Genomic DNA, 24040 nt, shown 5'->3' with positions numbered 1-24040 from the left:
GTGAAATTGTAATGTGGAATTTATTTTTTTTTTTTTTTTAATAAAAGATGCTTTTTTTCCCTCCCATTCCTCCTATTCTGTTGTAATGCTCAGGAGCCAGTCATGGCTCTGAGTGTAGAGTGAGTTTTGGATATTGATTTTCTTCCGCTCATTTATATTCTGTTGGGTAATTTTCCTATTTTTATCTTAAGATACCATATAAATAAAAGCACTACATAAATAGCAGTAAAACAATTTTTCTGGCTAAACCATTGCTGTCCTGCAAACAGTGAATGAGTCAATGAAGAAGTGAAAGAAGAAAGGAAAGACGTATAAAGAGTTAGTTCTCCCTAATTTTCAAAAATAGTTTCACAGTTTTGTCAGATGGTGATTCACCTTATGATTCTGATGTCCACCATTTTTGGAAACCTGGGGTAGCTTGAGCTCCCATGGCAGCCAACATTTTGGCCTTTTGGAGTTAATGTACACCACTTCAGCAGTTATATGCTCTGAGCGATGTAAATGATCTGCATTCTTTCTGGTTTGACATAGAGGTGACCTTGCAAACACACTGACTAGATGGTTATATTTGTCGTAAGAAGTTAGATTACTGTTTTAAGTTGAGGAATCTTTTCCTAGATGTTAGCAGAAGGTCCTGAAAACACCAATTTCCAAGGTCTGAAAGAATATACCAAGGGAAGGATTGTCCTCAACGTGTCCAGCTTCTTTCATTCTTTCCATAAGCATCTGCTACTGAGCTCTTCTGGAAGCAGAGTACTGATGTGGATAGATATTTGGTCTGACCCAGAACAGAGTTGTTACATATAAAATGCTGGCCTTCCTTTTCAGCATGTATTGTTAATGCCTTCTTACATCCTCTGCTTCTAACCATAGTACAGTTTGGGGGATTGGTTTGGGGTTTATTATACTTTTTTGATCCTCCTTGATCTAAGAGAGATGAAAGGCATTATGTGATAGTATTATTCACAGTTTGGACAGTTTTACGTGTAGAAGTTCTTCATAGCTGAGTGTAGGTTTGACACTGTATCCTGTGAGCTATTTTTTGTTCATGGTTCAAATACGACATTATAAAAGATGTAGCTCCAGAATGTAATCTAGAGCATGTAAAAGATGCTTAGAATTAGACTGTCTGAATAATGCTTGCACTAAAACTCTGCTTTTCAGTAGCTCATTCAGTCCCCATCAAAGTTAGTAGAACCATTCTCACTGACTTTTGTGATTGTAGGATTGGATTCTGTTTCTGAGACCACAGAACTTTAAAGTTTGATGGTAAATAGTCGTTACATTTTGCAAAAGAAGGGATAGAGTAAATATTGGAAAAAATGAAGGAATAACAAAATGAAAATGTTATATACAATAAGCCATGAAAAAAAATCCCTAAGCGTCCAGAGTTCATTGATGAGCTACAAAATCAAAGGGGAGAAAAAACCTGTAGGATTAGATTCTCAAAGGGTAAAAAATGCATTGTGAATCTGCGTAAAAAGTTCTTGATCCTAATGGATAAATGGAAATAGCTAATACTATGGAAGTTTTATTATTAAAATTCAGAAAGAAAATCCCAAAACCAAATATATTCACATCTTGTTGAAGAACGATATCAGGGATAATTATACCATGTTTAATAGTGAATTTGGTGGTCTGTATTCTTTCTAGCCTTGAAAGTATCTTGTTTGTGTTCTGAGCAGGAGCTAAATGAAAACAAACATGAAGTCTAGCAAAAAAAAACCCCAAACAAACAAACAAAAGAAGCCCTTGAAAAATTTGCCAAGTATTAAAATTGTGTTTCAAACAGTAAGTTAAAGTGAATTTATTTCTGTGAGGTTTTAACAAACAATTAGAAAGGTCTATGTATTTTTTGTGTGCCTGTGAAAACTGAAACTTTTTTAAGGTAATCAATACAGTCTTTGATTTGAAACAAACACTGGAAATGAAGTATGGAGGATACAGAAACATAAAAGATATCTTCAGATGAACTACTGTGTGTTAAACCGTTTGTGATTTACACATATGTGCAAAGCTATGTTATATACTTCAGTATTTATTAAATCAATTCCTTAATTTGGCTTTAGAAATAAACATAAATATTGTATGCCTATAACTATTTATGTAGACCATACAATCAAACATTATCATTTTATTTGCTTCATAATTCATCTCAGGTTGTTTTTTTTTTCTCTTAGTGGACAATGTCAGTAGAAATGGATCTAGTTTTTAGCCCTAGCTATTGGTAAATCTGTAATAAACTTTGCATTAGCTATAATTTAGGACTGTGTTTATGGGAAAGACATGGAGAGAAGTTTCTTGAACTTAGTGCTGTCAGAATCTCTAGGGATAAACATAGTGGAAGAGCATATATTTGAAAATCAATTATGTGTTTATTTTTGTTGGCCAAAGAAAACAAGAGTGTGGTATATCGTTATAATATGCTGCACATTCATAGGAGTGCTAAATGTGCTTAATGATAAATCAGTTACCTTTTTTTTTTTTGTCTTGCATATTTATACCTTTGAATCATGCTTTTATATTTTCATTGACACTTCTTTTCAACACTTAGAAGACTGAAAGACATTTTATAGGCTATGAAAGAAATAAAAACACTGTGGAGAATATTAAATTAATAAATGGCAAACACCGGGCTAAGAAAATATTTGTGAGAAAAGTTTTAACCTAAATATTAAGAGCAAAGAACTTTAATTGGGTTATGGTGCAACTATAAAGCAAAAGGATTCAATCATTGTTTTGCTTAAGTGATTCTTGGTCCAAAAAATTGGCTACAGCTTTGGAGTGTTAGTTTTCATTTGTCATGATTTTATTGATTTCTGTCACAAACAATTTCATCAGAGAGGTAAAAATTCAAGTAGCTAGGATGCAAGCTTGCCCTGAAATCTGACAGTAGAGCTTGGATCATATTCACTGCTAATGTAAGATATTTAAGTACCCAGGTAATTAATGGACACATCATTGTACACACTAATTAAGTTGATTGGCATTTAAATTGTGCAAGTGGAAATCTACCTCTCTCCCTGCTGTATTGACTTTTTTTGCAAATAGAGAAGAAAAAAAATACTTCTGAAATTTGTCATTTTCCTATACCTTTATATACCAGCGAAGTTGAAGACACAACTTTTGCAGACATTGAGTTTACCTGTGACTGGATTGCACGCCCACACTTAGAAAATAAGTGAAAAACTCTCATCTGAAAAGCTAGAAATATGCTTTGCATATTGCAGTTGAAGAGTAAATTCAGTGAGGACAAGGAGGAATAATACCTAATTTCGCTGACAGTGTTTCGTCAGATTTTCTCCCTTTTTCATAGTTATTCATTTTGACAATTCTGCCCATGGACCCCAGGCAATTACAAAACTTGAATACATCATAGCTTTGTCTCTGCTGAGATATGAACTTGTTTTCTGTGTCCAAATTGTACCAATTTCACATCTTTAAATGATTGTCTTTGGGATTTGATTTACTACAATCTGCTTCTGGAATAGATTTTACGTGTGACTTTTTTTTTTTTTAATGAAAATCGTTTGAATCAACCACTCAGTGATTATCAGCATAAGAGTCATCACTGAGGAGAGATAGGTTAGTGGGTTGTAGGTAAATGTAACGGTTAAAGAATGTGATACATTATGTTTGTTGCATGCCTCTACAGTTTATTTACATAGATTTCTTAACATACATAACCACCTGAGAGGAGGTGTGGTAAAAAGGATAAAGTATATTTATCATGAATTGAAATGGTAAGAAGGGGAAGAGTGGTAAAGAGACATGATCTGTTAATAATGAGGGCATAGGATTTATCCGGATTTTTTAATCTGGATTTATTAAATAAAAGAATGAAAAACAAAACATACTGTAATCAATGAATGGGGAATTCCAGAAACAAGGAATCAAAGATGTAAGAATGCATCCCTTCTAAGACATGAAAATAAAGTCAAAATTTATTGAAAATTTATTTTAAAAAGCTAGGTCAGAATGGAAGAAGAATGCTGGTTCACAGTTCCCTTATAAATAAAAAGAGTGATCTTAGCGTGACCAAATCATGCAACCAGTACAGAAGTAACCTTTTCAAAATAGCTGGAATATGATCCTTTTGTCTCTCAGAATTTCAAAGGCCTTGGAAAACCTTCTTGTTCACCAGTCTAAGGCTGTGCGAAGTCCTGTTTACACAAATGACACAGTAAGGTATCCAAAGTTAGGATAATTTCTCAGGGTCAGAAATCAGTGCAATCTGAAATAGTCTATGAATGGGAGAAAGGTAGTCCAGTTTTATAAATGAGACATTTTCAAAAGAATGAACCCCAGGCTGCTGAAGTAAGAACAGCCTGAATGACTGAGCCCTGTGTAAGTGAAGCCGAATTCTTCAGAGGTATTTACTTACTGTGTGGGAGAAATTTACTTCTCTCATTTATCAGAATATATTGAAAGAACATGTGGTCAAAAAAATCAACAACATATAAGAAAAATAAGTCATAAGTTTGAAACAAAATCTAAATTTTGCTTTTATGAAAGAAAACTGAATTCTGCCTTGAAGTGCTAGAGACCATTTAATGCCCAATTCTGTCATCCCTCTTCATTCCAAGCTATTATTTTGTTTGCAAATTATTCCATTACATCAAAAATAAAATTAATTGAAGGAATAAGTACGTATAGCGTTTACTTTTTTAACCCCAGATTTCAATGAAAACTATTCACCAATTCAGTTCAACTCAACAAAAGCAAGTTTGACAGAATCGGGCACCTACATCTGGATATTAAATACTCAATTACTCAAAAACAGCAAACAAAGCTGTTCATGTTCTTTAGGCTTTTGAGTATCTTAGGTCTGTATTTTTTCAGAGTTTGGCAGTCTTTTTTAATAACTTGGGTTTACTAACAATGCTGGGATAAAATTACAAGAATTTGAGAAGGAGGGGATGCATCTTATTTAAAAAACAAAACAAAAGAAAACCAAAAATAGAAAAAAACCACAACCCACAAATACTGTTAATCTGATTTGTTTAAAATAAAACAGTACAACACAGCATCTCCAAAGGTGTTTTAAGTGCAATTGCTCTGCAGGTGGCAGTTCTGATATATGACTTGAAAACACTTGAAACAGTATGTAAGACAATTTAAAAGAGACTTTGCAGAAGTTATCAAAACTAAACTGATTTTATCAGTGCACTATTTGACTTTACTCATTCATGCAGGCTGCATTAGAGAAGGAATGGCTAACTCTAGATTCCACCCGTTTCCCTTCAAAAACACTCCTGCTCTCAAACCAGCTGCACTGGCCAAAGGTAACATGTCACAGAAACTTCTTACTCTTCAGTCTTTATTCATTCCTTAAGGATATGCTGTTCTGGGGTGATTAATATGACAATCTATTGACTTGAAAAACACAATTACTTTTAGAAGTCTCAGACTTCCTCCTCATCTCCAGATGCAATTTTTCTTTTAGCTTTTCTTTCATTTGCTTAGTTTTTTCTTTATTTTGGATTTATTTCAACACTTTACTTCACAGTAGCAGAAAAAAAGATGATGTGCTTCATCTGTACATTTGGCAATGGATTAAAAATTGCTAGTTGACACACTACTTTAAAAATACTAAGATCTGCATTATATGACAACAGCTGAATGTTTTCAGAACAGTTAAAGGTCATTGAACTGTAATGTCTGCTAGTTATTTGATAAACTTTGAAGTTGTAGCTTTTTGTTTTGGTAGGGTTTTCTCTTCTTGTTACAAGCGTAGTATTACTAATGTTTTATTTCCTACAATTAAAAGAAAGAAGTCTTATAAATGTATAATTCATTATATTTGGGGATGTTAAGTGTAACTAAAGTCACCTTTTTGCCCCATTTAGTTAGTTAAAGGTAAGGTCTGTAATTGGCACATCACCATTAAGAGTCCTTTCTGTTAAAGTAAAAGACTCTGTAAACCCTGGTGCAGGTTACCCTGCACATTTTAAACTCGAACTTGCAGGAATCATCAACTGCATTTTTTTTCTTTGTCTTACTTAAAAGTATTCTAGGCCTTCAGATTCCAGTGAACGTTCAAATAGTTTGCCATTGTCACCACTAGAAGTTTGGCAATGTGTTAACAGACCACATTCATACTTAGCAGAAAATATCCACTTTCATAGCAGGTAAGTTAAATAATATATTTTTTCATTATATTTAGTTCATTTGGATTTGACAGAAATGAAAAGGAGGAGAACTTGAGGCTGTTTTCTGATGCTTTTGCTATGTTTGGTTAGTGTGGTATTACTGGAGTTAAAAGGCATTTACTTGCTAAAACTGACTATATTAAATTCAGTTGTTATTTTTCATTGACTACCAGAATTAAGAATATAAGAATATATATGTGTATTTTTATTTTTCTAGGTTTGACTATAAATCATAAAACTTATATTTTTTCACATATAACATAGAAGTTGAAATAGAGATTTGTAAGACTAGATAAAGATTAAAAGGGATTTCTTACACAGCTGCATTCTTTTGGAGAGAAAGGACTGAAATATGCTTCAAGTAATTGAAATGTAAACATTTCAAATTGATGGCAGACTTTTATTACTCTCCAAGATAAAGCCTGCCTGGAGTATTAAAATAGATTTTTTTGTATTATTTCTGAGCTTCAAAAGTGCCTTTAAAAGGCACAAACAACTTGGACAATAACAAAGGCTGCAAAATAATCACCCAAGACCCTTCCTTATTTACCTACCTTTCACTACCACTCTTATACTTTATTTTCAGGTCAGGGAAGGAAACAATGTCACAGCTCTCTGACTGGCAGGAAAAAAAGAAATCTTCATTCATGTCTGAAAAAGAAGAGAAAATTTCAGAAGAATGGTATGTTAAGCTATTTTGCTTACATAGTGACTTCCAGAAATAGCTACAGTATAGTTGGCTATTGTTGTTTGCTTTTTTTAACTTCCACCTTTCAAGAATCTCTGTTTTCTACCAAAGTAAAAATTATTGTAATTACTTTTATAAGTGTCTGGGAGACCAGCTTATTAAGTTGCAATAATGTAATGTTAAGATAAGCATTGCAGCTACCTGTAATTCAGAAAGTTTCATACCAGGCATAAGAAGTGCTATACACTTGTATTCTTTTTGAAAAGTGCATTACACAATAATATGCAGCTGGTTTAAGATAATACATATGAAATGTTTAGTAAGTTATTCTCTTCCTCTAGGGGTTTTAAGGATATTTCTACTGCACAACTAATGCTGAAGAGGGCCCATAAAATGAGGCCTAGAAAATATAGGAATAAAAATTTAGGTAAGTCAACAGTTAAAAAATGGTAATATTGATGTAATTTTTCTATTCTTAAATCTCAAAATAGTGTCTCTCTTTTAAAAAGTTTGCTTGCACAACATTAAAGATTAATTTGAATAAAGGTGAAGTGTGATTCAGTAAAAACAACTCAGTTCAAATCAATTTGTTCCAGTGATAAAATACTCAGATTTTAAAAAGCATTCTACTGGATTTTGAAGTTGAATATTTGACAGCTATGCTAAACATAAATTTTGTTTCTTTTTGTTCATGTATCTCTTTTCTAGATGTGGAATTTATATTTCTGCATTTTGTGCTTCTTGTATTTTCCTCTTGGGGGAATCTCAGGTTAAAATTATTGATTTATGCAAGAACTATTTATGAAAATGACAGTTTGATACATATGAAATGAAATTGTGTTTTTTGTATTAAATATTCACTGTGAAAATAGATAATGCTTATCCAGCTTCTCTGTAATTGTCCTCTGGTTCTTCTCAGATACTTCTAATGGCAATGAACCTTTCTTAGAATCATTACCTGTTAGCATGATATGCTAATACAAACATATGTTAATAAAAATATTAATAAAATACTGCTAGTATAAGAAACATTCAAATATGTAAGAGCTTGGTTGACAATAGGACCTAACTCTAAGTGGCCCTTGGAAAGTGAACCTTTATTTACATTTAATTTTTTAAAATTGTATCACAAGCTACAGTTAATTTTCTTCTTTTGTGTAACCTTGCAAATCTCTTCTGTATTAAGTGTTAAAAATATTGAAAGACATTTTGCTCTTGGAAGGCAAAAAATTCAGCCTACAGATAAAGTTAAGTGTTTCTCTATATAATCTCTTCTACTTTAAATATCATGCCTAAGACTAAATATGACAAAAAAAGATCTCTAGTTAAAAAAAAAAGGGGGGGGGGCGGGGGGAGAAAGAGGTATGTAATCAGCAAACCATGCTTTATTGTTTTGGAAAGGAGAAAAAATGGATAAGGGGTTAAAGTTGTTATATTTAAATCTTGATAGCTTCCCATGATGCTCTATCATGTTACCTAAAAAAAAAAAAGTAGAAAATATCTGGTGTGCAGCTGAGTTTTTTACATGTGTTCCATTTGGTGGCCTCTGTATCATTTTGTAATGAATAGAGCTTATTAGGTTATATCATCTTTTCTCCATATGCTCACTAGTTTATGTTAGTAGTAATTAATCCAGTCATAAATGTCTGATTGAGCATATCAAATTTGCTGTCCTATTTTTGTTGTAGTCCTAATGGATTTTTTTGATATGTTTATATTCACTTTGTTCACATTATTCAATATGGTATATGCGTGTTGAGCTTTTTAATGTATCACTTGGAATATTCTCAAAGTGTATTACTAGTTTTAAAAAAATTAACAAAACTTTTGCACAATGTTTTTATAGGTTCAAATTTTCTCTTCTTGACACTACCTCATATAGGAATTTTTTGTCTTTCTGACTATTACATCAAGCACAAAAATAGCCTATATATATAATTTTCCTGTATAGAGTTCTCTGACAGTCATTAAAATCACCATCTTTTTTTTCAGATAAGCAGAAAGTGTAATTTCCAGAGCCAAGGAATATGACTGAAAATATTGCACACTCAATCCCTTTTCAGTACAAAGGTTATCAAGCCAACTATTCTTTCTCACACAGCACGCTGACAAAGTCAGTCCTTCCTTGGTCAATAAGGACCAAATAGACATTATCAATTAAGACAAGTATTTTTATCTTAAACTGATGCTAAAACTCAGCTGTTGCACTAAAATTGATCCTGATGGAATATTCCCCATGTGAGAAGAATCTCCATGTATATAATTATGTTTTACATCAGCTACCCCCTCTGAAGCGGTGAGAGTCTTGTTTAGGGTCTGGTTGAACAGAGGGACTTTACGGCATTTAAATTAGAGTAGATATACCTTATCCTGAGGCTAGCCAGCTCCAGATCAGGAAACTGTAACCAGATCCATTAAGCTGCCAGTATCTTTCTTGGATCTCTGTGTGGTACAGCTCATGCTAGTACACTTACAGCAATTCCAGTATAACTAGAGAGAGAAAGTTCACAATCTTAGGCCATTGCTGTGAGTTTAACCCTACTGAAGCAGGAATTCCATAAGAGACTTTATGCTTTCTAATATTTAAAAGCAGATCAAAATTTATCTGAGTAAGTAGACATCAACATTGTCTTTTAATTTTTCCATAGAAATTAACATCCGATCTCCTTCACCTCCTCTGAAATGAGCTGCATATGAAATGTAGGATTTTTTTTTAGTATTATTATTATTTCTGTTTCTTTTGAATTTCCAGGTCCTCAGTGTTACAATTGCAACTGTTTCCTTTTTTAGCTTTCTGGTTTAACATAGCTGAAGGTATGCTAACTACAATAAAATAATTTTATTAGTGATAAAGATTCCTACCCACTAGAAAATAAATAGCCAGCATCCACTTAAAAGTGTGAATTATAAGATGTAAAAAAGCAATTTTCCATGTTATATCCATTTACTACTACATGTCTTACTTAAAAGCAAAACTTTAATTTCTGACAAAAAGCAAAGCAACAACATCTAAAGGTTCCAGATACATATAAATTATAAGCTATTAACAAATAAACTGAAAGCTTTTATGCTAAGATTTCAGCATCATCCCAAACATCTTTTATGTCCCATTGATCATTCCATGGTAATGATCTTATTAGTGGCAGGTAATGCTAAGGTACTGATGGATTTTGTAGGAACAAATGGCCTGTCAGAGATATGCTGTCTGATTCCATATGCTATCAAACTGCTTTGCCTTAGGCCTGAGATTCACAAATGCAAAGTGTTAAATCAGCTTCCGTTCAGAGAGTTTTCCAATTGCTCTTTAATATAGTCAAGACGTCTGCTGGATTGGAACTTGGATTGGACAATCATGAACAGCTTCGATTCTTAACATCCTCAGGTGTGGGAATTTTTTCCTTTTTATTTTCCATCTAAAGCATTTGTCTTCTCCTAGTGCAACAATGATGGGATTCATTTGGTTCATTATAGAAGTCCACATCTGAGCTAGTCATCTGCATTCTTTCATGGATAGAAATAGACACCTTAAATGTGCTTAATTTCCTCCTAAAACATAATTCAAAACCAGGCTACTTGAATCTCACTGTAAAAGCACTTATAGTTCTCCCCTGCCTAAACACAAAACCTAGAGTGACTGGCTGAAGCACAGAGTTAAACTGTAGATGTGTAGAAGTAACTGAGAAGTATCTTACCTCATATGTCTGGCCATGTACCTTCTCAGTAGTGAAAAAAGTACGGAAAATACTAGCAAGTGCACTGAATCCTGTGGTTTGTATTACAAGGAAGAGCTTAAAGTAGCATAACCTTATAATAGGGAGTGATTCAGGCAATACTTATATTGCAGTAGACCAGTCCCACCAACTAATGGCCTTAAGGCCTGTTATGCCCTAATCCACTACAGTTATGTATGCTTGTTTATGTAGTTAAATAAAGTTGTGGCCTGTATTTTAACGATACCAAATGTAGGCTGTGTCTGCTTCAACTATTTTTACTCTACAGTAAGATAATACAAAAAGTGTGGGCAAGAAACCAGAAATATTGCAGCCAAGTAAAACTGGCATATTGTCAGAAATATTCCTGTTTATCATGGGTGCATAAAATTCTATAGAAATTCTAATTAAAAATCTAAATGCAGCAGACATTAATGCACCTCACTGTGCTTAAAAATTAAGCGTCTGTGACTCATAACAGTCCTAGCTTCCTAAAGATATCTTGGCACAGCAGTACAGAATTTCTTGCTTAACTTTGAATTTCCTTGATTCTGTGGATTTTATATTAGCCTCTGAAAGTTAACTTCTTTTTCTTTTAAGATGGCTGGAAGCCTTGTCTTGCTTTCAGCTTGTCTCTCCTACACTGCTGTATTACTTCTTATTTAACCATTTGCTCTCCAAAGGAAACCTCTCTTGTCAGTGACTGACAGCATGAGATGGTCATTCTTGCTGCCACATAGGTAGAAAGAAAAAAAAAAAAAGGTAAAAAGCAGCTGGAGTGGGCCTTGACTCCTAGAACCAGAGCACAATGATAAAGATATTTCATAGAGGTTAGTAAATATTTTTTGGTTCTAGTTTAGAATTTAAGACAGCAATGCAATACTAATTAAAAAAAAAAAAACAAACCACAACAAAAAACGCAACCCACCCCCTTCAAAACCCACAGCCCCAGAACAGATGATCTGACTATACAACATTGATTTGTTGAATTAACAACAGTCGGAATAAAAATCTGGGGGATATTATTCCTTGTTACACGTTACATAAATGACCATTGATCTATGTTTTCTTAGTAGCAGAAAGAAAGCTATTTTTGTTGCGTATTCCATGTAGCAGTATCATCTGGGAACTCCAGCCATGGATGAGTTGGAGTTCTAATTGCTGTTCAATTATGGAACAAAATGTGGTCTTTCTTCCAAATGAATTTACAAATTGAATTATCTTACAGATAAGCATCTGTCACTGTGTGCTACTTTGATTTATCAACTCTTTAAAGTTGGCACAGATATGTTTATGTTTTTCTAATTACAGATATTGCACAACAAAAATGAATGACAAACATTTAATTTTTTCAGTTTTACATATTATCAAGAAATTGTTTAGCGAATGTGGTGCCAGATCAGGCAGTAACTATTCCTTCCATATTGTTTCTATAACATTTCTTGTGTTTGTCCAACTTATCTTCTATATTTGGAGTCAGCCAAGCAATGTGCATTAAATTACCTCCCTGGTTCCTAGATTGCCAGCACAGATCATCGTCTAATAAGCCACATTTAAATGACTATGCCAGAATCCAGGAAGATATTTGTATGATTTTGAACTATTGGACTCTTTCACAGTTCTCTGTGTGAAATCTAAAACATTTGATTGCTTGTCATCAAAGCATACATGCAGTTCATTTCCCTAGCTCACTCAGAGACTGAAAAGCACTAGTATTATAAAGTAATCTATGTAATATAACCTACATTTGGGACTAGATAAAGAGAAGGACTCATTTTTAATAACAAAAGCGCTGTAGGCAATGGTTGAGGTGATCCAGGTAGGTACAAATTCAAGTAGTCTGGCACTGTGTTAAATCCCTGTAGATTATTTAAATTATTTTGCAAAGACGCAGAGATAAATCTTCTGATAGAAATCTCTTAGAAGAACAATTTCCATCATTTTCCTCTCTTCCGAGTTCATGGACCTTCTTTACTGCTGATATCCTTGTGCGCAAATAAACGTTTGAAAAATCTAGGTTGGCACTAACAGCTTCATGTGACTTCACACAAAAGTCCTTGGTATAGTTTAACTTTGGACTGGTTGGAGTTTTCATAGGATTGGGTGGGAGGCTGGATTAAGGAAGGTGACATTTTTAAAACATTTTGGAACAATTTCAATAGACCCATATAGGGGGAAAGTGCCTTATTTCAAGAATTATTTTAAGTTAATCAAAAATAGGTTGGAAATCTTCAATTGCATTTTGTTTTAAGGGGTTTTCATCAATTTTGTTACTTTGGTCACTTTCTATTGAAGAAAGACACTGGTTTTGTAACTAGCATAAAGCTAGAAGAAGTTAGGAGTATTTTTATCAACACTGTATCATATCAACACTGTATGCTGGATGTTGGCAAAATTGTAATTATAAAAAATTTTACTCTGTACATTTTTATCTATGTATAGCAGTCATATGGCTATGTATCTTCTAACTATAGAAAACACAATAATAATTCATACTTTACTTAAAATATTTTTTATAACTTCTATTACTTAAAATTTCAGAAAGAACTTTTGAAATATAATGTATTACTCTTTCAAGATATTTTTATCACAAATCTTACAGTGATCTACTGCCCCAAACATTTGCTACCCTGAAGAACACTAGGTTGCTACAAATTTATTTTTGAGTTGGGAAGCATGCCAAAATAGGGCTCCTTCATCCATCTATGCAAAGTGAAAATATCTGCAAACCTGGTAATCCAGTTTGTGAATAAAATGATCCCATTATCAGAGTCATTCTAATTATCTACCTTTAAAACTAATGGAGCTAATGATCATTTATTGTGCTTCTTGGGTCATTTCATTGGATTTATACTTAAGTTAGTAAAAGTGGTTTAAAATTACTTTAAATCTGACATCCTCCGGGTTAATCTGGAAGCTATAAGCATCATACAACAAGATGAGAGACGTTCTTCTAGACAATTTGAGATAACAAAGTGTGAGGTATCACTGATTCTGCCTTGGGAAGAAGGCATGGCCTAAATTACTTCCATCTGTATTTTCCACGATTCCTTCATTAGTTGTTTGCTGCTTCATGAGAAGTTACCACCATTAAGAACATTGTCAGCCATAATGCTGCTGCAGTGTGGGCTGACAAAGAATACCATAACATTTCGACGTGTCTTGTCAATCCGTTATCTGTCAAAGTATCCACACCCCATTAGAGATCTTCTCCGGGCTTATAAGGCAAAGATACAGTATGTCTGCATCGTCTTGCTTGTGTCAAGAGAGCATTGTCTGGGAAAAAGTGGAGCTCTTAGGATCCCTTTATGTTCTATTAGTTTGTAACTGAAGCGTCTACTGCAAATATAGAGGTCTAGTCAAAACTGGCTTTATAAATTGCTGGTAAACTTCACGAGAAATTGCCCACTGACTTAACGGGGCATTCTGATCCTTTATTTCCATAAATAAGGAAACCCCCCCAAAAAGCTACTTACTTTGCTGCAGTGTTATGGATGCTCTTATAAACTTTGTCAGTAAACACCAAGGTCATGTAAGAAGATGAAAATGAAACATCAGACATAAATAGTCGCGTAAATTTATTCTGTCTCAATGCTCTTTGAGTCTTTCCATCTCCTCTGTTTCCCTGCTCTGTTCTCTCAGTGTCTCACATTTTCATTTTTGCTACACTTGCATTCTTTGTGAAAATTTAGCTCCTTTCCTTGCCGTATTTACTTTCTTGCTAAGTTCTATTGCTGTTTCCCCTCTTTATTTTTATTAATTTCTACCCTTTTCTGACAGTTTGTAGTTACCTTTGTAGACAAACCTTTTCTACCTCATTGTTTCTCAGATATTCCTGAGAGTGTATATGTCTGCTTGTGCTATTGTCTTCTTTTAACCATGTGAAACATATTTCTTTGATTTTTCCTTTGGCTTTCTGTTACTCTTGTTATCATGCTCAGTGTCATACCTACAAAATCCTATATACTTTTGCTCATGATTATGTATCTGCTTTCTTTTCTACATTCTTCTCAGTCTTTTTTTTTTTTTTAATAACTGGCTGATTTATTCTGCACTGTGCATAGGACTTTCACATTCTTTCTAACCCACTGTTTCTCTTAAACTCCTACTTTCCGCCTATGTCAAGCAAACAATTCTTCCTTCACATAAAAAATAATGCATGAAAATCACCTTTCCTGACTCGTGTGGTTTTGCGTTAGTTTAGCTTTTGTTAATTAAACTTTTATACCTTTTACCAGTCTAGGAACATGTATTATCTAGATTTATATACAATTCTGTACTCATCTTTGCTGCTTTGCAAAGTTTTCAAAATAACAGTTATGAAACTAATCAAGATTTCATACTGTGCCATATAGATGAGTCTATGACTTTTGGAGTATTTTTTATTTCAATAAGGATTGGATATGGAAGAAGCTTAGCTTATTATCTGCAAGTTTAGCCTCAAAAAATAAACTGTCTCCTGTTAACATTTTTTAGGTGTAAATGACTTGATGTAGAGTGCTGAATAATTCTGAACCAAAGCTTTTGGAAACAGTGCTTGGCATATATTCTGTTAATATTTCTGCTTTAATTTCAAGCTTTAAAACCAGGTTTTTTTAATATTTTCTGAAAATATATGCTTTAGAATTTGTTTTTAATTTGGAGATGAGCTAGCTAAAAGATCAACAGTGTTAAAATCCTGCAAAATAGTGACTTTGATTCTCAGTTGCACATGTATTTATGTTGCTTTATTTTACAAAGTGTAATCCTTTGTGAATATAAAACCTACTTTTAAAGGTATTTTCATTTATTAAGTGGCTAAAAGGTGAAAAACTGCTTGAAGGAATGAATGAGCCAGGTCTGACCTTTGATTTTAACTTGTTCTTGTCATCTAGACCCAGCTGTGCGCCTGGCGTTGTTCAAAAACAATGAAAATAAACATCTCCATGTGAAACCACCAAGGAAGACACAGCCTATAAATGCTAGTTACTTTGAAGGTATGAGCAAGTATTTCACTTTATCTCTATGCATATAAGCCTATATATCTTGTAATGTCTTTCAAGCAAGCCTACATGAAATGTAAAACACTATGCACAAATAGAAGGCGGCAGGAGTTTAAGGTCCTTATCTGTTCCTGCCTATTCTCAAGTTACAGCAGTGAAACATTTCAATTTCAATTCATTGGGGAGGGTTGGGAGTGCTCCTAGGGATGAATTCATAATGAACTGGTGCCTATAATATTTATTATTATTATTAAATCTTCATCATAAAAATAATCATCATAAAAAACATCAAAGCATGTCACAGAGGTATAAAATACAAAGCACTAGAATAAAATTTTATGAATGAAATATCACTTCAAATTCTTCATCTCATTGCCTCATTGTCACCTTTTCTCAAGCTAGCCATTAATTCCTGACAATTGTTACCATTCTTTTAGGACGCTGCTTTCATAAATATTCCCTAAAACCCCACCATTTGACAGAAGACAAGAAAAGAATCTTCAGCATGTAAATATAAAATTGGCTTTCCAAAAACATTTAAATACTGATGTAGCTCTTTTACTGTTGAAATTCATGTTAAAATTCTTCTTGGTTTTAGTACAATTAGAATAAGGCCAAGTCTATTTAAAATACCTTTGTTGTAAGAAGCTGAGCATCTCCAGAGGCATTGTTTTTAGAGTGTTTTGATTTCTTTTGCAACTCAGTAGTGTGCTCAGAAAGTTGTCACCTCTTTTTATCTTTTTCAAAGACATAGCCATATGCTATCTGATTTATTCCCATTCCCACAAAGTAAAATCCAAAATAATAACACTATATTAACATTCACTGAATGAGGATAGAAATTAGAACCTGAGACAAGTGTGCAATCAGTCAGAGTATACCTGAACTGCAATTCGGTCAATTAACCTAGCTGTATGAAAGTCCAGATTTGCTTCACATTGATCAGCCCATGCTCAAATTTGGTTGGAAACAATTTTTGGTGAATTCTGACGAGGGAAACTGTTTGCACTATTACTTGCCTTGTATCCAACCATGAATTTACCTAGAATATAGAGAATCTGTATATACTGTGCCTGATTTAGCATTCCCAGTCTCTCATATCTGTTCCTGTGGCATATGCTTATATGCCAGAATGCATCATATGCTGAAGAAATAGGACATGCAGACTGCCTGCAAAACACTGGATGCCCAAAGGCTGCAAGCAATGGTGTGAATGTTCCAAACCATGTCAAAGAGAGAAGCTTGATCCCAGGCTTGGTACCCTAAAGTCAGTTTAGGTTCAGCCTAGCTTTCCCACCACTGATTTATCTGTTCCTGCCTGGAGACATTTCCCTTCATTTTGGAAAACCAATGTATGCATTCTGAATATTACTGAAATTACTCTCTGAATACATGGAGAGAAGGCACCATAGCAGATTACCTATCAAAAGGCAAGCACTGCAGTGGCACTCCTGTTTATCTTTCATTTCAGGGACCATTATACTCCTTTGGCCAGCTAATAAATTGAGATTTTTTTCTCAGCAATCTTTTATTGGGTGCTTACATGTAATCTGCTGAGCCTTCAAGAAGACAAGCAATACTCTTCTGCTTGACCAGAATATAAAATTGTCCTTCTACCTGAGGCATTGCTACTTCAGATGGTATGGCCAGAAAACACTACGTTGTGAATTAGAAGCCAGAGTGCAGCAAAGAGCATTTATTTATGTGTAGGTGAGATACCATCAGACAGAACTAAGAGTTTCTAAATTTACAGTTTGGTAACACTTTGCATGTTACCTACTACAAAGCAAAGCACCTGCATGATAATTTCACAGAGTTGTCTTATCAGTCATTTCTTCCCTCACTCACGGAAAAGCTTGTTTCCCATTTCCCCTCTCTCACCTTTTGACCATTTCTTCCTCTTTTGCCTGGAATAGATTTCTTTGGGTCTGTTGTGTGATAGGAGTTCTTTCTGTAACAAGAAGGTGGAATGTTTTCACTCTGTATCCGTAAATTTTGTGGACACCATATTTTAAGTCAAGAGAGAACACAGACCAGTCCATTGCATGGTAGAAATAAACTTCCTTCATTCAAACCCTTTTACCTTCACAGACTGGTAGTCAGTGCTCTGGTAGAAAATTTGAACTCCAATCCATCTCCTTCATAAACCACTAAATAAATCTAAAAAAAAAAAAAAAAAAGCACATTCTAAATATTCCTGCTTTATTTCTTTAAATTGAGAAATGGGGGGAGAACCCATAGCATAAACAGCAAGTACACACGTGTTATCTGTTAAATAACAGAATCACTACTTTTGAAAGGGGATGCCTTCGGAAGTGAAACAATTAGAACAGGTTTAGATTTTCAAACTAGAACACATCATGGTAGTGAATATTTAAGAGGTAACCTAGTTAAAATGTATGATGAATGTCTTTTGTGTTCATTGTGTCTTTAGTTTGTGTTTAAAAATATAAATAAGACAAAAAGGAATAAAAAAATAAGAGGTACAAAAATAAAGAGTGAAGAGGAATGAGCTTAATATCTGATGCTTGTGTGTTTCTGAGATAAAGGTTCTATTCTGTCATAATTTGCCTTCTCATCTAAGCTACTGCATCATACTGACAGTGTTATATCATGCAGCATCTGTAAAGGAATATCTAAACATAGTAAGGACATAGTGTTGATGCAATATTCAACTATTTTCCTGTTACAAAAGTTGCAATGAGCTGATATGCAAAATGTTGATATCTAATTTTGAAAACTTGTGCATAACTTTAATCCCATGGGCCAATTCACATATCTCTAATTTGACACACACATTGTAGGAAAATATATTTTCAAAACTTGAGTGACACAGGAAATTTTTATTAAATTTTAGCGGAGTCATCATGCTTTACTCACCGACATAAAAATCCCCACAGGGGACCATCATTTCACATTTGTATCACAATAGCACACAAGTTAGTCAAGAGACAAACCCCTTTGTATTACGCACTTCATCAACAGCATGAGGACACATTGTTCCAGCACACAAGAACTTACCATTTAAAAATAGAAGCAACATGCGAAGGCACAAACCATGGAAATGTAATTAAATCTGTGTTAGTGTATATGTGTGTGTGTCTGTGTATATGTGTATGTGTCAATACATATACATACAATACATGTACATATACACACACAAATAGATATGCATATACCATAAGTAGGTGGATTAATTCAATAAGCATAGCACTAACACTTTTGCATTTGTATATTTTGAAAGGAAAGTAAATTATGAACAATTACTCTCTGGTGTAATTTGTAGTATCAACTTGCATTTTGTAATCCTAATGCTTTCTGTCTAGATGCTCTTTCAGTTACTTTAAAATTTATTTAATGCATGTGGTCATTGTATAATACAGATGCATTAAAACTATTATTTATATAAATCATATTTTTGAACCAAAATTATATATTGTGACATTAACTTCCGTAGGTTGTAAAGTAAGCCACAGAATATGCAAGTGTAAATATGTGTTTACTGCTTCTCTTAAGAAACTAGAGCCTGATCAAGAACCTGAAGACAGGTGAAAGCCTGATGTGATGTACTTTCACTTCTGATGATTTGCTGGATGTTTCCTGGGATTATGTATATTACACTGCTTTTTTTGGTGTGATAGGGTTATGCTTCCAGCACGGTTGTTGAGTTTCAGTTAGTGCTAGTTACTTGACAAACAAAATGTGCTTGCTTACTGTTTTAATGAACGTTCCTGGAGACTTTGGTGTGTTTTGTAGATGGTGACATTTCAACGATCTCAAAATTTTGGAAATGTTATAAGGAACACAGATAATTTTCATCATTTCCTATTTTGCAACAAAGCATATTTTTAGAAAGCTTTATGACTGCTTCTCCTCTAGTCTGGAGGCTATTTCAGTTATTGATATAATGTAAAATAGTCTTGATTGTTTTGGATAAAGTCGATCAGGAATTGAAGGACAAATCTATCCTTGACTCCTCTTTTCTTGGGAAGTTCCAATTAGTCCTGGCTGAATGTGTAACAGAGCATCTCGGCCAGCTGTGGCTCTGTAACTACAGGGTCTGTAATTTCATTTGCGCGGAGGAAGGATACCTACTTTTCCAACCAGCAGTGTGAGTGCTTTGTCCTGGTACAGCAGCTCAGAACTAAAGAGGGGGCCCCAAGGCCTAGCATGTTGTTTTGCTACAAGCTTTGGCAACAGTACATATCTTTTGGGGTCCTCTTTAATCCACCTACCTCAAGAGTTTTGGTGGGTTATCCAAATAATTTCTGTTCAGTGGAATCGGAAGCTGGATTGCCCTCTGTAGAGCAAGTTGGAAGAATGCAGTAAATCAGCTGAGAGTCCAATCAAACTATCCAAATATTATTTGGATACAATTCACTTAGTTTCTCTGAATTTCATAGACTGTGCTCTAATTAATTAAGTAGATTAGGTGTTTTATTGGCACATATGGTACATTTATTTTCAGTCATATCCATGTGCATCAGTGGCACATCTATACCATACACTTCAGAGAAATGGAAACAATACAACTTGATGTCACCCAGGCATGTGCGCAGTGACCAATGCCAGGAAGTTGAACTATATTAAAAATGCATTGGACTATGTTGTCAAGATAAGTTTACTGTAGTTTGGGAACCTGTAGTTCTGATTGGCAGTACTGTATTTCCTGTCATTTTATGCTCATTGGTGACTAAAGAAAATGTAATGGGTATAATGTTAAGACAGATTTCACCAATACAAATTTGATAATGAACAGATTATGCTTTCTCAGGTGGCTTTTAATTATGGAAATATTTATTCATTTCTCTTTAAATTGTCAGTAGAAATAACATTTATTTTTCATATTGGAACAAGAATAAGAGGTAAAATGATCTTGTGATTATGTCATATGATTGGAAGATAAACATCAAGGATCCGTTTAAAGCCGTCTGTTTTCCAGCTTTCTGATAGATCACAATTATGAAACTCCTTGTAGTCTCAAGTGAAAAATGTTGCAAAACATTCTTATAGATTATTATTACTAGTGCTAATTAAAAATGTGAAATTGAGACTTTGGAAAGTGGTAATTTAAGGTTACCTTTGAGTTACTTATGTGACCTCATTAAAATATTTTTACATAATGATCAACATAGTTTCATAGATTTTCTGTAGTATGAAATATGAATACATTGAAGAAAAAGTATATGTGGTAATTAAATAGAATTTATATTGATTCAAATCACAGATGCTTTTAAATATCTGCATAAGAGTTAAGAGAAGGTACTGAGAGTAGAATGCTAATATTCATCTTTTTCTGTACTTTAAATATTTTGTCGTTTGTTCTTTAAAGAACATTTTAAAAGACATTATAGCTAATAATCTACGTTAGCTGTTTTCGTCTTTTAGAAATAGCTATTTTCAATGGAAAAATATAAATGGCATCAACTCCCAGGAAGCGCATTGTTTGTAAACATCTATTTCTAAATTAAGTTATCTTCTATTGAGCTGTGGTCTGAAAAGGATTAATAACCACATTCTAAATCTGGCCTTGCTGCAATTCTACTAGCTGAATTGCCATGTTTACAGTAAAATGCAGTTATTACATATCTCCCAGGCTTTAAATTTGTATGCCACATTAGAGATGGTTTCTAAACCATACGGCACTGACAAAAATGACAGAATAATGCATTTCCAGAGAATGTAAGATCTGTCCTGAAATGTGTTGAAAATGCATTACAGAAAGCTGTAGTGTGGAAGGGGATCTATCTTTTAAAATCAGAATTCTATGGCTTTGTTTCTTATTATTTAGTTTGAGCTCACACAACAGAACTCTCGCATTGAAATATTTTCTCATTTTAAGGAATTAATGGCTCTCCACCAGCCCTTTAACATGTAAAATGAGTAGGTTACTTGTGTCCAGTACATCCAAAAAGAGCCAGGATAAAATAAACATAAGGAGTTGGATATCTTGGAAAAAATCTGTCATGGGTTTGGGTTAATCATCTCCAGAAGAAATTCAACTTGATGCCTGAAATGTAAGACTTCTTGGAGAAAGCAGTAAAGCCTGAGGCAGTGTTGATCTGAAGGAGTGCTCTCCATGGGTCAGAGCTGCTCTGCTGGCAGAGTGCAAACCCAGTTCACAACAGCGGTACGCTGAGAAGTTGTAAAAGACTGCAGGGGCCTTACAGTGCACGCACTCAAGCTTCAGTTACACAGTTCTAGTGGCCCAGTTTCTTATTATAAAATAAAACTAAAAAATAAAATCTGTGCCTAATTTTCTAGCCTCCTGTCCATCAATGATACCGTAGGATTTTTTCAGTATTCCTGGAATGAGGCAATCCTGCAATGATGGTATATGTTTAAAAATAAATATGTAAAACATCATTTATGTGCATTTATGCAGTGCACTTCAGTGTCTGAATATTTATAAATGATGTAGACGTATGACAGTTTTAGTAATATTCTTGCCTTTCACTTTCAACTAAGAAAAAAAAAAAGGATTTTCTATTTGCCTGAAGTTCCAAAACACAGGAAGTGTTTGCCATAGGTACATACCAACTTAATGTTATGAATTCTCATTGTGGTTCCAGTCTTCAGGGTTCCTGTATTCACATGTTAAAGGTTTCTGACCACATATTTCACCTGCCTGTGTATTATCTCTTTGCTCACGTCTCCGCTGTTCTGCAAACTGTTGTAATTTGTGGTGGTATCAAGACTTTTAGCACATCAGACTTAAATGTGGTCTCTGAGCTAGACAAAGTGTTTGTTTGTTCCAACAAACTTCCAAAACTTGGATTTTATACAGTGTGTAGGCTATCACCTGTACTTTCATAGCATCATAGTTTACCAATCTTTGACCTAAAAGCAACTGTGCATAAGAAAAAAAAAAAAAAGAAGTCTTACTGCTTTTTGCTAATAACTACCCAATGATGACTTCAGTGGGAATGAGATTTCATGTGAAATGTCATCAGACAGAGGTTGAAAACCAGTTTTTCTCATTGTTGAATAAGGTAGCACTATAGTTCAGATAGTTTTATTTGCATCTTCTGACATTCTACCTCTCTTTTTTCTCCTTTCCTTGACATTTTATGTCCAAAAGCTAGGTAGCGTAGATATCTGCATCTCAGCCAATGTACACGTAAACAAGGTGACTCCACGTTCACAGCTTTTGATACTACATAAGGCAATAATTTTGGATGAATAGACCCCTGAGTACCAAAGCATTTCAAATCCTTTTTCATTTGACCATTCAATGACCTGATAACTATTTCCTGTCCCTAAGTAAGGTTGTGACCCAGGTCTTAGAGTGCAAAAGACAGATAATTTTAGCAACAAGTTAAATCCAAATGGATTTGGTTGGAGGGGGTAAGGGAGAATAGGTTTGGCTACATTCCTCTAAAATAAAGTGTTACAGCACTTGGACTTAGTATGTCTAGTTAAAAGTAATTGTTGAATTTGTTGCCATCTGTTTGGATGTCTGGGGACTGTAGTCAATATTGGGGTGGTTTGTTTATTTGTTTTGCTTTTACTGAACAATACCCAATGCTCTTTTTATACTTCAAAAAAACAATTGCTAATGAAGAGGTCATTAAAAGTGCATTTTGAGATATACTCCAAGCATTTTCCAAAGTGAGTATTTCAACCATTAAAATCATATTGGTATGCAAATGGTGTTTTAACATAGGCCACAGAAAATGTATGTTCTGTGTCCATAAAAGTATCATGACTGTTGCATTGCACAAATGTTCATCTTGCAAAAGAATTTCCATTTTGTATGGAGCTATGAACAAGGAATATAATGTATTCTTAAAAACATTTTATAGGTAAAAATCTTGTTTCAGTTCGACAACATGATACATTTTAAATCACAATTAAAGAAATGTTTCCCGTAGCTATACATTCTAATAGCAATACCTCAGCATATTTTAAGTGGTGAATTAAAGGAAGGCATTCACCCCAGAGCTTTTCATTGATTCGAAAATATAATTGATTAAAGTTTCTTATAGAGGAATTATTTTTTTCCTATTCTGTAATGGGAACTATGGTGTTATGGAGAATTAATGCTATTAATGAGGTCAGAGATCTACAGCATTCCAGAAAGGCCATTTTCATGTGTTTGATATTAAACACACATTTAAGTCTCTTTCTTTTTTATAACTAATAACCTTGTGGTTCAAATACATAATATATTTTGGTAGTGTGCAACATTTTTCATGCAAAACGTTAAAACAAGACTCTAAAATTGAAATCTAGGTATTAAAAATTTTATGCTGTTCAGTACTAACTCTTATAGCAAAGTTCTATACCTTTTGCAAGTTTCCTGTAATCTATAAATTAGTATGTGTGCTAGACTTATATGAATTTAAAAGGAATTGCAAATAACTGAAATATTTTAATAGAAATGTAAAATCATGCAGTGATACCTGTGTAACTTCTGTGCTGTGTTATTTCTATAATGTACGTCTTCCAACTTCAAAACTCTACAGTTCAATTCTTACCATGTGCAATAGAGGAACATTTTAGTCG

At 33.9% G+C, this 24040-nt stretch overlaps 1 protein-coding gene across 1 annotated transcript in view; it reads left to right on the top strand.

Annotated features, from left to right (window-relative positions):
- The window catches only part of LRRIQ1 (leucine rich repeats and IQ motif containing 1), a 114895-nt gene that overhangs the window by 54059 nt on the left and 36796 nt on the right, over positions 1-24040 (top strand). Inside the window, exons 19-23 of the mRNA XM_069773709.1 lie at positions 5196-5285; positions 6007-6131; positions 6739-6834; positions 7182-7267; positions 15425-15526. Coding sequence (XP_069629810.1) covers positions 5196-5285; positions 6007-6131; positions 6739-6834; positions 7182-7267; positions 15425-15526 — 499 coding nt within the window. The remainder of the gene's footprint in view (positions 1-5195; positions 5286-6006; positions 6132-6738; positions 6835-7181; positions 7268-15424; positions 15527-24040) is intronic.

Source organism: Haliaeetus albicilla, chromosome 28 (genome assembly GCF_947461875.1).
Source record: "Haliaeetus albicilla chromosome 28, bHalAlb1.1, whole genome shotgun sequence".
NCBI lineage: Eukaryota > Metazoa > Chordata > Aves > Accipitriformes > Accipitridae > Haliaeetus > Haliaeetus albicilla.
The sequence above is the reverse complement of the archived record's forward strand: the minus strand, read 5'-3'. Positions and strand labels throughout refer to the sequence as shown.